The sequence below is a fragment of the Carlito syrichta genome, unplaced genomic scaffold (genome assembly GCF_000164805.1).
Source record: "Carlito syrichta isolate Samal-C Ts95f unplaced genomic scaffold, Tarsius_syrichta-2.0.1 Scaffold288982, whole genome shotgun sequence".
Taxonomy (NCBI): domain Eukaryota; kingdom Metazoa; phylum Chordata; class Mammalia; order Primates; family Tarsiidae; genus Carlito; species Carlito syrichta.
The window spans coordinates 44,751-60,186 of record NW_007233078.1 but is presented as its reverse complement, the minus strand read 5'-3'; the positions used below and the strand labels follow the sequence as shown (position 1 = coordinate 60,186).

The window sequence follows — 15,436 nt, the reverse complement described above, 5'->3', positions numbered from 1 at the left end:
TTTTGTATATGTTAATATGGAGTAAAAAACATTTCTATTCTTCCTATTTCTAAATTGCTTGGCCTTTTAGAATTCTAAGAGTAACTGAAGATTCAGGAAATACTAACCAGGTATATGCTAGTAATAAGAAGCCAGATGAGCACAGTTAAAGGTACATTTCTGCCTAAAGTAATACAACATCTTAATGTATTTAAGCCACTTATACCTCTGTTAAGTGGACACTGCATTGACAGAGCTACAAGTAACTTACATTATCCATGACAACTATCCAATAACAACTATAGCAATAATTTATAGGCAATTCAAAATTCCATTTGACTAGTGGTCTCAACCTCCTTTTTTTTCTTTACTAACATGGCTAACAGAGCACCAAAACTGACAGCAATTTCCTCGCTCCTCTGTTAGTTTTCAGTGCCTGACAAGCAGCAAGAAAAAAAAAAAATAAGCCAAGGGTAGATAATACTTTAAAGTCAAAAGAAAGATTCTGAAACTTAGAAACAAGCTCCATGTGGAATGCATACCTCAACTATGTGGTAGTTCAAGGGGATCTTGTTCTTCCCTGGATAGCTCACTAGCTGTGCAGCACTATAAAAAGTGTAATTTAAGTTTATTAAGTATATAACAATACATGAAAAATATCAAATAAGCAGTTTCAAAGCAGTGTGTTTCCTCCTTCCCTTGTATCTTTCCTGAAATTTTGATTTTCTGATTTTCTTTCCTTATATCTTTTCTGAAATGTTCTAGATTTCATTTAACTTCATTAACTATGGCATAAATTATTTTGTCTACCACAAGTAGAATATTTAATGAATCTAAAATTTCTTAAAGCTCAAAAGGAGTCCAAGTAGTAACACTAAGGAAGCATATTCAGAAATACTAACTTAAAAAAGTTGTAATAGGGTAGGACCACTCCCAAAATTCTATATTCTCTTACACACACACACACACACACACACACACACACTTACTTTCCAAGGTCTAAGAAAATTTTATTAAAAACAGAAAATTTTATTAAAAACAAACTCTTCCAGAGCTTGGGTGTCTAAATGCTAGAAAAAAGAGCAAAACCATTGGTATTCATTTAGTCTCATAACATCCAAATCAAAAACAGTCTGCCATTCAAGTTCTCCAGAGCATATGCCAAATATCCACAAAAAAAACCTATGCATCACATGTACATTGCTATACAGCACCCAGAAAAGTACTGTTTGAGGATAAAAGACCTCCAAGAAAGGAAAGCAAATGTTTTTAGAGATTGTTTTTAGCAAGACTGGAAATCAGGAGAATAAGATTTTCTTACATCCTTAACATACATTTTGCTCTTACTGAAACATCAAAATTGCTGCTTTTTCTCCTTTCTAAAAGTACCATGAAAAGAATCTTACCAAGTCTTCCTTTCTTTCCAGTGGGACTTAATGATGCAATGAAGATTCTCTTCTATTACAAATCTTTCCACTGAATGACTCCCTGGCATAACAGGACCCTGGAGAGAAAACCAAACGTATACACATACAGCCCTAAAAAACAGAAATCTTTCACTTATGCCACAAATATTTGAGAGGTTTTAAGTTTCAAGCACATAATAAATGGTGGGGATAAAAGTTCCAAAGTGTAAAGTTCTGTATTTTAGCATATTTCATTGTCGTGTTCACTTTTACCTACAACAAAATTAGAGTGTCAGCTGCAGTGTTTCTTCTACTATATCTGATACCATATTCCATTGCCTATTTTACACACCAGTTCTTAAATAAAACTAAGTCATTGTGTATATTATAAACCTTATGTTTATTTTTAAAACCATTAGTGGATTATTTCCATTAACAAACATGGAGAGAGAAAATTCTATTAAATACCACACAGACATAAAATTCTGTATGCATTGAAAGGTGCCCATAATATACGAGGGGGACCCAAGAAAAAAACCAAAATTGTTTCTTGGCGGGCAGGTCCCTTGTAGTACAGGCTTCTCCCTGTTAGGTGAGTGTTCGAGGAACCAACTAGTGTCAGTATACTAGCTAGTGTTGTTGTGATAAGCTGCATTCAGCTTCAGTGAATCTTTTTTGGAGATTCTTCTACGTGCTTGGCCCATTTAATGATGGGTGATTTATGAACACACCTGCCCACACCACGCTGAGTGGTCAAAATGGCATGAACTCTGTGCTCCACCCTCCCTATTCACCAGATCTCTCCCCAGCCAACTTTTTTGTTGTTTCTCCAGAGGAAAAATGTCCTGATACAGAAATGTTTTGCTGATGTGAAAGAGGTGGAACAAAAAACAGCAGGAGCACTAAAAGGCATCAAAATCGACAAGCTCAAAAACTGTTTTGAGCGGTGGAAAAAGTGTCTCAATGGGTATACCATATCAAATGGAGAGTACTTTGAAAGTGACTGAGTTTAAACATGCAAAAGTCAATATACAACTTTTTATAAATAAATTGTATTTTGGGGAGGTTACTCCTCATATCGTTTAAGGAAAAGTTAATAAATTTCTTTATAACTTCTAAATATTTTAAATGAACATTTCTTTCTTTTTTTTTTCTTGAGTTTTGGAGTCTCACTCTGTCGCCCAGGCTGGAGTGCAGTGGCACACTCATGGCCACCCCTGACCTGCTGGGCTCAGGCAGTCTTTCCGCTTCAGTCTTCCAAATAGCCAGAACTACAGGTGTGCACTACCATGCCTGGCTAATTTTTCAAATTTATTGTAGAGACAAGGTCTCACCAAGTTTCCCAGGCTGGTCTCGAACCCCTGGGCTCAGGCAATCCTCTTGCCTCGACCTCCCAAATTACTGGGATTACAGGTTTGAGCCACTGTGCCCGGCATTTCTTAAAGACCAGAACAACAATGACGACAAAACCAAAAAACCCACAACATATCAAATCCTTTTCATTTTGAGGTTAGTCAATGTTTTATATATTTACATATACTCTTCTGACAAAGGATAAACAGGCACATTATAGCAGTAACACCAATTAAATATAAATACAGAAGACAAATTTTGAGGTCCCACTCTAGCTTCCCTTGCACAAATAAATACCTAATCACAAAGACTTAAGCAGTCTCAAATGCAAAGTAACATTTTCAGTTAGCTATACCTAAGTAAACCATTATATAATTTTGATTAAGAAGTATTTTATAATTTATGGAATACAATAAAGCAGGCAGAAAGTTGATTATTTTGTATATACAACTGATTATCTGAGAACTTTTTACTGTGAAATAGATCACATATATACTAACTTCACAATGGTCATAAGCACTTTACCAAAGGACAGAGAAGATAGGAGAAAGAAACTCAAATATGACCTTAGGTGATAATACTGGTTTTTATGTCAGAAATTCTCAACTGGGGGCAATTTCCCACATATGGGAACATTTAGTAATCTCTGTAGACATTTTTGGTTGTTACAACTGAGGCATGGGGAGTGCTACTGGCATCTAGAGGATAGAACATCTTAAAATATATAGGGCAGTTTGTCACAAGGAAAAATTATTTACCCCCAAGTTCAAGTGTCCTGATGATGAGGAACACTGCTCCACGTTGAATGAAATATACTAAGCAAAAGGCATGGTACTTTAGCCAGGCAAGTTTCTACTTAGAACCAATCTAGGTCGGGCTTGGTGGCTCAGTCTGTAATCCCAGCACTTCGGGAGGCCGAAGTGAGTGGACTGCCTGAGCCCACGGGTTCAAGACCCACCTGGGCAATTTGGTGAGACCTCCTTTCTACAATAAATAAAAAAAAAAAAACCAAAACAAACCCAATCTAGTTAATCACTGTGCTTGCTGACTGGCTGAAAGATAATAATACAAGTACAGAGATACAACATAATTAAAGTATAGTTAAAATTTAAATTTTTAGACCAAATATTAATATCAAAATTATACATTTTCTTTATTAATTGTTAAAGTATAATGGCTGCCAGCAATTTAACTTTGTAATAAAGATATATATATATTTAAAAACAATAAAGTCAGCTCATACTAATCTTTGGGGTTTTTTAACTAAAAATACTTTTTAATATTTGTTTTTAAGTAATCACATAATATGAATAATAACTTCTGATAAGCTATGTTATCTAAGGAGGGATGCATAACCTCTAAAGCTAGGTATTTTTATTGAAAAATGACCTTATTAATAATAGTAGCTAAAATTGTACATTCGTCATGTGTCAGACACATGTTCTATGCATTTTACATGTGTTAATAATTTAATCCTTCATAATATTATGCAATAAACGCTATTATTATTCCTTTAGGAAACGAAGGCACAGAAAGATAACTCACCCAAGATCACGAAGCTACTATTTGGCTAAACCAAGATTAAAACACAAACTAGTCTAGCTCTCAATCCAATTCTCTTAACCTACACACTGTGTGTGTCTCTCTGATCTACTGTCACATGCCAAATATGGTTTCTTGCATAATGAGGTGATATTCCTTGCTGCTAAAAGTTAACTTCATTGCCAGTGACCTTCTCAGATAAAATAAGTAAAATGTATCACAGGCATAATTCAAGCAGAACTAAACAACAGATACAATGCAATACAGGCCCTAACTGGGAACTTTTAGTTGCTTGCATACCTCAGGATCATCTGTGTAATCGAACATTCTAAAGATGACCCTTGGCATCGGGTACACTGAATCTTCAGTGTGAGGAGGTGGTGTAAAAGGAGGCAGATTGTGCTGCAGTGCTTCACACAGGATGCTGTCAAAGGCAAGATAAGGTCTTAGGATATGCCGTTCCTGCCAGCGATCCTTTTTCAATTTCTGAATCTGGGCCCACAGGCAATCTAAATACTAAAGACAGAATAATTTGTAAGAATTAATACATTTTAGCACTAGACAAAAAAAAAATTACTGTCTTCTAAAGTACAGGATATATAAGTAATCTAATTTGCAATTAAAATGGTACAAAATGGCACTAAATTTTTGTTTTTATTTTAATTACTTATTTTACAAAGTCTGTTTGAAACTGTTTGCTTTTACATTTTTCAAATTGAGTATTTAAACTGAAAATGCAACTCTGTGATAGCTGGAATCCCATAACAAGAGAATGTTTCCATTCTCTTGCCCTATCATTTATTAAAAATCCACTACATTCTTAGAACTGAGCTGCATACCAGATATGAAATGTGAAATCTAGGTAAGATGTACAAATGGAATGGTTTGAGTATGTTACAGACTTAAGAAGCTACTCAAGAGCTAACTACATGTATATCACAAGAGAATGAAAATTTACCTCTTCTTGTGGATGTGGTTTATCAGCAGTCCATACCTGTAACATGGGCACGTGAGTCTTTTGACGTCTTCTAAACACAAAAATGAAAATCTACATTTAGGCTTTTAAAAACATGAAAGATGCTTAGTCACTTTTATAATTGTTAAACGCAAATTAAAGTAATGAATAACATTTTTACTCATTGGATCAACAGATACCAACTGTTTTAGCCCTTTGTACTCAGATATCCCCTCTGAGGGGACAACATAAATCTAGCAAACCACTTCGATGTGCCCTCTCAGGAGAAATAAAGAGATTGCTGGTGATTATACAGGACAAAAGTGCAAGTGCAAATTTTTCAAAAATGTATGTTTCCTTGAAGTTTTCCATTCAAAAACAATGAAAAACCTATGTCCCATTTGAAATTTGTCAAGCTTCTGATTGATCAGTTGAGAAGTGATTTTCAGAAATCACAGGTATGTCCTCCCACATCACTTTTGAGCAACAGAATGGACAATAAATTACATATTATTAATGAGGGAGGAAGAAAATGAGACTGCTCAAATAGAAAAACACCACGTGAAAGATGTCAAACAAATTACTACTGCACAACATGTATCAGTGAACCTACAATGCCATGTCGATGACTGTTTCACACATTAGAAAAATATAAGATATAAAATTTTGATTCTTTGTCATAAATAAGTTCCTCAATGTCCAAAATTCCATTATAAGCCAAATCTCATTACAATAAAATAATTGGTTCCAACGCTATACTATTTAATATGAAGTGATTCATTTTTAACTCTTTCGTAAAAAAGTGTGGTCAAGTTGTTGGTAGGTGATCTGTGAGATGTTTCCAAGTACAAAGGGTTAATAAATAATACACTATACTGTGTATCTCCAAGATGTAGGTAAAAATTCAGTCTCAAATACCATTGGCAAAGAGGTTAATTGGTATTATCTTTTTGGAAGAGTATAATTTCTCTGAAGGGCAATCTGACTAAATCTATCAAAATTAAAATTTTTGGAACCTGCAATCTAGCAATGATAGGTTGTAAATTCTAGGAATTTACATCCTCCATAAATATGTTTGTACATGTACACAAAGACATATATACAAAGACATTCACTGAAACACTGTTTACAACAGCAAAAGACTGAAAATAACTTAAATATCCAACAACATGAGACTTGTTAAAAACAGTGGAATACCATACAACTGTTAAAAAGAATGAGGTAGAAGCCGGGCTCGGTGACTCAGCCTGTAATCCCACACCTTTGGGAGGCTGAGGTGAGTGGATTGCCTGAGCCTGCGGATTCGAGACCCGCCTGGCCAACTTGGTGAGACCTCATCTCTACAATAACTCAAAAATTAGCCGGGCGTGGTAGCGCGTGCCTGTAGTTCCAGCTACTTGGAAGGCTGAGGCGGATGGAGCGCCGGAGCCCAGCAGGTCGAGGTTGCGGTGGCTGGGAGTGGCCACTGCACTCCAGTCTGGGTGACAGTGAGACTCCAACTCAAAAAAAAAAAAAAGAATGAGGTAGAGTCATTTATTTTTATGCAGCAAATCCAAGTTATAATAAGAAAAAATGCAAATAAAAAAGAGTACGTGTTTTAGATTATTTGCATAAAAAAGAAAAAGTACACACACACACACACGCATAAAATAATCTTATCTTTAGACATCGTTTAACTTAATTTATAACCAAATAAGTAGATATTAACAGTTATCCAAAGAAGTACCTATTGACAGACAGAACATGAAGTAACAAAATCTGCAAAATTTAAGGGACACATAACTATTACCACGTTGCTGGATAATTTAGCATATATTTACTAACAAGGCCTATTATTAGTACTATATCTAACAATATAAACTGAGCTTTTACACTGGCTAGGGAGAGGTGGGAAATGGGAAGATAAGGAAGTATTTTAATCGAAATATGTCATATTACTTAAGAAGTACAGGTTAGGTGGAGGTTAAGGACCACTGATTTAAGGGCTTTTTTAGAATTCATTTACATGAAATATATTTTGTATGTGCTACAGCAGTGATTCTCCACCTATGGAATATATCAATAATATAGATATCCAAACCTCTCTCCCAAAGAGTATAATTCACTAGGCCTGGGGCTTGGGGTCCAAGCATTTTAAGTACCACAGGTAATTCTTATTCCCACTAATACTTGAGAAACTAATTATTAGGGTATTTTAAGTCTTGTATATAAACAGCTTAAAAGAAGCTATGTTACTAACTCTCCTTTGCACTGGTGAAGTAAGTGAATATATTTGATTATTTTGAGGTCTCAGTAAGTTACAACAGTAGGATAATGGCATTACCTAGAACACCTTCAGGAACTCTATGGCTCATTTTTTAGAAACTCAAATGGTATCACTAACAGATAGACTATAACACACTTATTATATCTGCAACCTTTACCTAAACAATAAAGAGTACCATGAGCTGTGCCCTTACTTAAGATAGCTTTCAGTGTTGGCAAAGATGCGGTCCATCTCTGCATCTTTCTTTTCGTATAACTCCTTTCCAACCCAGGGCAAAGATGACAGAAATGCATACACATACCAATCTCGTCGCACCTAAAGGATTTTTAAAAAGGTAAGTTTAAAAATATGTACTAATTCATTTTCATTCATATTTTATTTATTCTTGAATGAAATCCTATGGAAGCTATTTAACAGGACTTAAAATAAGACATCTGGCTCCTTCAGAGAACTAGATATATTAGTCCTAATCTTACCGGACAGAATAATTAATATATAGATATCATGAGAACCTATGACTATGCCAGTCAACTTAACTTTCACATATTAAGAATTTATAGGGTGATAACTTGCTGTTTTGTTTAATTGCTAAAGAGTTACCAATGCAAGACTCCTAACACTATATGGACAGGATTCAGAATAAGGGGTTCTCTTACCTGAGGCACATCTTCTTCCTGAGTTACACTTACAAAATTTTCAAACATAGCAACCATTGATGGGGCAGCAATCACATGACAATTCACAAGATCAGATAAAAAACGTACCTGTTAGGGCAAACAATTTCTGCTATTAACCTAAATGTCCTTCATAATAATTACAAAAGAAGCAATCTTGTATGGTTTAAATTATGGGTCTGAAAAACTACAGCCCAAAGGCTTAATCTAGCTCACTGCCTGTTTTTTGCAAACTCTGTGATCTAAGAATGGTTTCTACATTTTTAAATGCTTGAAAAAAAATCAAAAGATACTTTATGACACATACAAACTACAAGAAATTCAAATTTCTGCATCCATAAATAAACTTTTATTGGAACAGCTAGGTTCACTCGGTTACATATCATCTATGTTTGCTTTTGTGCTACAAAGGCAGAGTTGAGTGGTTGTCAAGACTGTATAAAGGACAGCAATCTGTGAGTTTATACGTTTCCATGCTCTACTACAATAAGAACCCAGACTGTAAGATATTCTAGGTACTTCAACCTATAATCTCCTTTTTTTGTTTGGCTGTGAATAATCTTCACTGAACTATAATACTGGAAATTACAGAATAGACATTTATTGGGTGCCCATTGTGTCACAGACGCATATTCTAATGGAACAAGGACAATCTCAACACCAAGGGATGACTCCAATACTAAAAGGTAAATAAAAGTGCTGAAACAGTGCTAAAGGAAGAAGGGAAAAGTATCATAAAGGAGACACCAACTAGGCTAGGTCATAAAAGATGAGCAAAGCACTCCTCAGGTGCTGAGGAAAGAGGGTATTCTAGGCAGAAATGTTAAAAAACACAGTGTGTTCAGGGACCTGAAGTAATTTTGATATGGCTGGGAGGTATATGGGAGCCAATAATAGAGAAACAGATTGGGCAACCATAAAGGGCCAGGTTAAAGAGTCTAGACTTTAATCCTATAGCCTCATAGTTGTCCAAACTTTTTTGATTGTGTATGCAGTATAAAATAATTTGATCACATACCTGCAACACATATACATATTTATTTATAGTATAAAATGGATCTCTATCAATCTATGTATTAAGTATTAGTAAGGCTTAATTTCATTTTCATTTAAGAAAAGTAAGTTCAAATATTTACTTTCTGCAACCCAAGTAATCATCTTGTATACCAGGCTTTTAAGACCACCTACTGCAGACAATGGGAAGGAACTAAGGTTTTTAGCCAGTAACCAACATAAGCAGAGCCTAGTTATATAAAGATCACTCTGGTGCCACTGTAAAACACAAAGTGAAAGGCAGAGAATCCAAAAATATCAGTTAAGGAGTCTGTTAAGGACATGAGGAAGAAGGTATGAACTATGCTATAAGCCCTGGAATCAGGAAAATGAAAGATATGAGAGAAATTTAAGAGGAAAAAATCAACAGGTCTTGGGGAAGCTTACATAAGAGAGCAAAGGGAAGACAAAAATGAACACTCAGGTTTTTAGATGGGTTCCCAGTCCATAGTGCCCACTGTTTGAGTTGGGGAGAAGACAAAAGGAAAGGAGGTATAAATAATGCATTAATTTAGGGACTTTCAAATAACATATCTTAGGTCTATGCAGGAGCTCAGGAGAAAGGTTGAAGTTGGAGATACAGTTATAGATTAGGGAGGTACCATCAAATTAGCAGTGGTTTATGAAGCTATGAAAAATAAATGAGAATGTTCCAGGAGACTGTTTAAATTATCTGGTTATAGCTCATCATCCCAGTATTAAGTCATAACATACCAACAAACAAACAAACAAACTTACCAAATAAACAGCTTCATTATAATTGTTTGCTTTCAATGATTCTTTAAGTTGACGAATCATGGCTTCTACAAATTCCCCACCAAAGTTGTAATTCCTGGCATTCAGTAGTCCAACTAATGTTGTATAAATTGTCAACTTCTCAGGTAACAGACGTGCACTAATTTGAGAACCCAGTATAACAAGAAAACCCCCCCAAAATAGCATTATATTAAGTTGCTATATTTTATGTAAATCTTTTATCATTCCGTTAATTTTGGAACAGGATTACTTTTAGCTATGTCTTTAAAAACGACTTCAGAAAAGCTATGTCACTGAGAAGAGTTATACACGGCCTCCAGTTTTTCATTTTAGTTAGTTAGTTAATCCAAGAGTTAAGAAGATAAACGGTTTAATTATGAAGTTATCACACTGAAATAAATAAGTAATGCAAGACCAGTTTTTCTTCAAGGGTATTTAGTGGAAATGAATAGCAGTTCCACAGAAAATGGTTTCCATAGTAAAATATCTCAGAAATGCTGGGTGAAACAAACTTCTTGAATGCAGAATCATTAAGGAGGGGACATAGCATTCAGAGTTTCTATACTTAGCTAATCAAATGTCATGCAACCAGAAGTCTACTTTGAGAAACAGCATTAGAGGCTTAGAAAAGATGCAGATTTTAAAACATTTCATCTAAGTGCCTATCAGTTAAACTACCAAATTGCTAACATGGTACTCAAATATAGTTAAGGTTTATTTACATCTCAGTTGCTTACTCCAAGTGTGCTGATTTCATTCAAGTTATTTGAAAAGTAAGGAAGAGAATTTATAATTTATAAACTTGTAGAAAAAAACCAAATGTTTAGGATTTAGGCAGCCATTAGAATTAGCTCAAAAAGCAAATAAGAATTCATAATAATTCATGGAGAAGAAATTATCTTAAGTTTTCATGTTTTCCTAAAGTAATTAGCAGAATATTTAGAGACAATTTAGGTCTTCAAAAAATACTTGTGTTGATAGTAACCATGCTCCCTGAAGCCCTCCCAAAACCAAAAATTTAAAAAAGAACACTGAAATACCAGTACAGCTTAAACAAGGCCTCCAAAAGAATTTAAGTATAAATGACTCATTCTAATAAAGGTTTTCAAAAGAGAAGCATCTTATGGATAACTAGCAAAATGATTTTTCTTAGTTTCTTAGTCTAAGGATATGTTTTCCTGAATATTAATTGGATTTTTTTAAAACCGTAAAGCAATTTAACTGTACTTCAAGAGGTTAAAATGAAATCAACTGATAGTTTCAGTTTGTGTGTTCATTTTTAAATTTAAACGAGGTATAAGCATTTTAATATAACTGAAATGGTAACTTAAAAGTTACCTTCATTTATTTTTAGCCAAAAGACCAAGAAGCAATAAAAGTAACCTTCATAGGCTATAATCCCCGCACTTTGGGAGGCTAAGGTGAGAGGACTGCCTGAGCCTATGGGTTCGAGACTTAGCCTGGGCAATTTGGCAAGAACTCATTCTTTACAATAAATCAAAAAATGAGCTGGGAGTAGTGGCACATGCTTGGAGTTCCAGCTATGTGGAAGGCTGAGGTGGAAGGATCACCCGAATCCAGCAGATCGCGGTTGTGGTGGCCGTGAGCATGCCACTGCATTACAGCCTGAGAGACAGAGTGAGACTCCAACTCAAAAAAAATAAAAAGTAACGTTCATAATTTAAAAATACCTCACAGATATGTTATAATCTCATGTGAATGACAAAGCTTCTCATTTATCCAGAAGTCATAGCTAGTTCTTTGCAAGGGAAACAATTCAGAGTGATCAATGTCTATCTGAGAAACAAGATAGACTGCTATTTCCACCTCTGGGAAAAGCTTCATTACTTCATGACAGACTTTTTCCATTTTAATTTCCTCACAAATGAAATGACATTACCTGTTCTAGTTAACAATTCGGAGACTATGCCTATTAATGGCTTCAAAAGAGTCTTCAGATTTCCAAGAAGGGCTATTACTCAAGTTTCTAGTTCTCAAATTTCTTTGGTATTATACTACTAGTTAAAAAAATGTAAGTTAAAATCTTTAATATATTAAAATGTGAATGTTTAAAAAAAAACCCCTAAATGATAAAATGTCTACTTTCTCATATAAAAAGTCAACTCAAATGATTCTAAGAAAAGCATTTAAGGAAAATGTTCAGTTTTAGTCCCATTTATCCCTAAGAAAAAGAGCTCAACATAGGGCCAAACGTTATTTCATTTGTACAAATTTCCTAATAGAAGTTAAACCAGTGACATAAAGAACATAAACATATCTCTTAACATTTCCCAAAGCATTTAAGAGTAGATAATACATTATCACCTGGATTCATAAATCTTTTGCATACATACACTGTACAAAGAAGCCTTAAGATCTTGCTCTTGTAGTTAGGAAGATCAGCTTCCAAAACACCAGCCAAGCCTTCTAGGTTGCTCTCCAAAGAGCAGGCACTCTGTAGAGGGCATCACATTAAATATCTGTCAAACACTTAGCTATTAGTGAAACAAAATAAAGTTTTCTAGATGATCACTAAAAAAGTCAAAGTTTAATATTCATAAGGAGCTATGTCAGGTTTATTATCAATCAATTCAGGTAGTTACTGTTCTACATGTAGCAGAAATGGGAGGACAATGTGGGCTCTATTCTATCTCTTACTATGTGGGCTCTATTCTATCTCTTACTAATCTACTGTGACTTTGGACAAATTACTTCAAGTATCCAGGTCTGGTTTAGTTCATGTATAAATTGAGAGGACTATTCCTTAGGTCCCTTCGAAGACCCTCCCAAGGCTATGAAAATTACTAATTACTTAAAACCATCAATTATCTGCATCCCAGGGTCTTCAACATGCATTCACTTTGGGATACAGATGCATGGTAATACAAGCTTTGCCTACAACTTAGATCAAGTATTCAGTTGCAGAAATTAATTGAAATAAGTCAACCACATCCCTAAAGCCATCACAGTCTGTGCCTACTGTGTGTGGTACATACCTTTTCTCCTACTTTGCATATTAAAGATTCCAAATGATCTTCGGTTTCATTTGCATCAGAGGTCTTTCTCCTTTTGTGAGGCTGTCCACCTAATTCAGCAACATGCAAAAATTGACATTACATGATAAATCTGCTATCACAAATTTTATTTAATCTTTTTAGGCTATAATTTCTTTTCTACCAGGCGCTACTTTTTACACAGAGTAGCTCTTTATTGATGCTCCCTTTCTTCAATTAATCAACAGTTTCCATTTCCAGAACCACTATGTACAATAATTCCAGAGGGCATTATTACTGTTAAATTTTATGTAAGCTGGGCTCGGTGGCTCAGCCTGTAATCCCGTGCCTTTGGGAGGCTGAGGTGAGTGGACTGCCTGAGCCCGCGGGTTCAAGACCCGCCTGGGCAGGCGAGACCTCATCTCTACACTAAATCAAAAAATTAGCCGGGCGTGGTAGCGCGTGCCTGTAGTTCCAGCTACTTGGAAGGCTGAGGCGGAAGGATCGCCGGAGCCCAGCAGGTCAAGGCTGTGGTGGCTGGGAGCGGCCACTGCACTCCAGTCTGGGCTACAGAGTGAGACTCCAACTCAAAAAAAAAAAAAAAAATTTTTTTGTGTGTAAATAGTGCCCATGGAGCTATGCAATGCAGCAGCTCTGTTCATTTCTGTGGACAGGCTAGAAAGCTGCCAATATGCTAAACACTAGTAATTAGAATTCTCATGTACTGCTACCACCATTCTTTTTCAGTTATTTACTAATCTTCAGTTGCTTGTTTGTAAACCTGCTTGTGTCAGTAGTACTCATTAGTCCAATGATATAACTTAATTATCAGGTAAATAATGAAATAAGGGCACAAAACCAAGTTGAATGCTTTCAAAAGACTGATGAGGGGGGAAAAAGCCACTATAACAGGTATGAAGAGGAAAACTTCAAAAGATGGGAAAAGGGGAGCATAAAACATTTGGATTTCTCACTTGTTTTACATGTGTGTCTAACTTCTTATCTGAACTCTTCAATAAATAGTTTGATCTTCTTCAGTCCTGAACAGTGAAAGGAACTGAACTATTTTTTTAAAACATATTTTTTATTTTAAAATTGTGGGGTACAGTTAAGGGTTAGGTATACAAATATGCATCGTGGAACTGAACTATTTTTAAAGAGTTTATAATCACTTGCCCCTGAAACATTTGGCTTGAAATGTTAATTCTCATAAAATACAGCACTTGGCTATTCTAAGTCGGGTGCTAAAAGTTTCTCCAAAGACTGAAACCTTCATATACCACAGAAACTTAAGCTGAATAAAACCAATCTCTTACTATCCATATAGGACCAGAAGGGGCTATGATAAAGACCACACAGTAAGCACTGTATTTTTATTAACTTTCCAACCCCTTAATTACCACTATAATCTGGCTAAATCACCACTGACTATAACTCTGAAGGGATAATGCCACAAAAAGTATAACATGCATGCAGTGTGACAACTGAGATATATTTATTCCTGAACGTATCTGCCTGTATAAAGTTGTAGACATGTGTGGCACAGAGAGACCAGTGGCTTGATTCTTAAGTATACATCAAACTTCAGTCACAGGATCTATTAAGGTTCTACCACTTGAAGAGCTAACTTTCACACAAGTCTTTTATTTCCAGGATTCATTCATTGAAGGAACAATGCATAATTGATGTTAAACATTTATACAAATTGTGAGCCAACACATTAAAATAGCTTTCTTTTAGAGCAGTGGTTCTCACCTGGGCACAGATTTTGCCCCCACTGGACATCTGGCAATCCCTGGAGACATTTCAGTTGTCACAACTGGGAGAGAACAACTGAGTAGAGGCCAGGTATGCTGCTAAATATCCTGCATTGCACAGGACATCTCTTAACAACAAAGAATAATCCAGCCCAAAATGTCAATAGTGCTGACGTTGAGAAACTGTATTCTAGAAAGCAGTATTCTTCAAAACCAGATTTCAGTGAGGCTAAGAGAATGCAGACACTGAAAAACCAGCTAAATGAGAGCATTTTTTTGGGTTGTGTTATGTTTTTTAAACCTTAACCACACTTAGATTTACTATAAGAAATTTTAGACCCACAAAGTACAAAAGAAAACCCTGTAAAATAATAAAGTACAGTAATAAAACCCAACAAAATATAAGAGAAAAGTAATGCCTTGATCCTGCAGCCTTAAAAGAAAAGTGGCCATCACTTCTGAAACAAACTATACTCTCTCAGAAAAACAAACCTCCTCATTTCATTTATTTTTCTCAAGTAAAAAAACCAATCACAGTCTAAAAGATAAGGACCTAATTCTAAGTAGCTTAATTGGGGCTAATATGGGTTTTTGGCTAAGATTCTGAACAACCTAAATCCTTTCTTAAAAGAACAAAAACAATTATTACATATCCTATAAACTAAAAAGCTTCAGAGACATTTTTATTTTTTATATTTTATT

General features: G+C 35.2%; 1 protein-coding gene across 1 annotated transcript in view; it reads right to left on the bottom strand.

Annotated features, from left to right (window-relative positions):
- The window catches only part of NCBP1 (nuclear cap binding protein subunit 1), a gene marked incomplete at its 3' end in the record, with an annotated part of 34,943 nt that overhangs the window by 16,199 nt on the left and 3,308 nt on the right, over positions 1 to 15,436 (bottom strand). The window contains exons 2-10 of the mRNA XM_008054055.1: positions 12,981 to 13,069; positions 12,339 to 12,439; positions 9,967 to 10,123; positions 8,158 to 8,265; positions 7,695 to 7,816; positions 5,239 to 5,308; positions 4,581 to 4,796; positions 1,386 to 1,483; positions 522 to 585 (exon numbers count right to left, since the gene is read on the bottom strand). Of these exons, the coding sequence (XP_008052246.1) occupies positions 522 to 585; positions 1,386 to 1,483; positions 4,581 to 4,796; positions 5,239 to 5,308; positions 7,695 to 7,816; positions 8,158 to 8,265; positions 9,967 to 10,123; positions 12,339 to 12,439; positions 12,981 to 13,069 (1,025 nt within the window). The remainder of the gene's footprint in view (positions 1 to 521; positions 586 to 1,385; positions 1,484 to 4,580; positions 4,797 to 5,238; positions 5,309 to 7,694; positions 7,817 to 8,157; positions 8,266 to 9,966; positions 10,124 to 12,338; positions 12,440 to 12,980; positions 13,070 to 15,436) is intronic.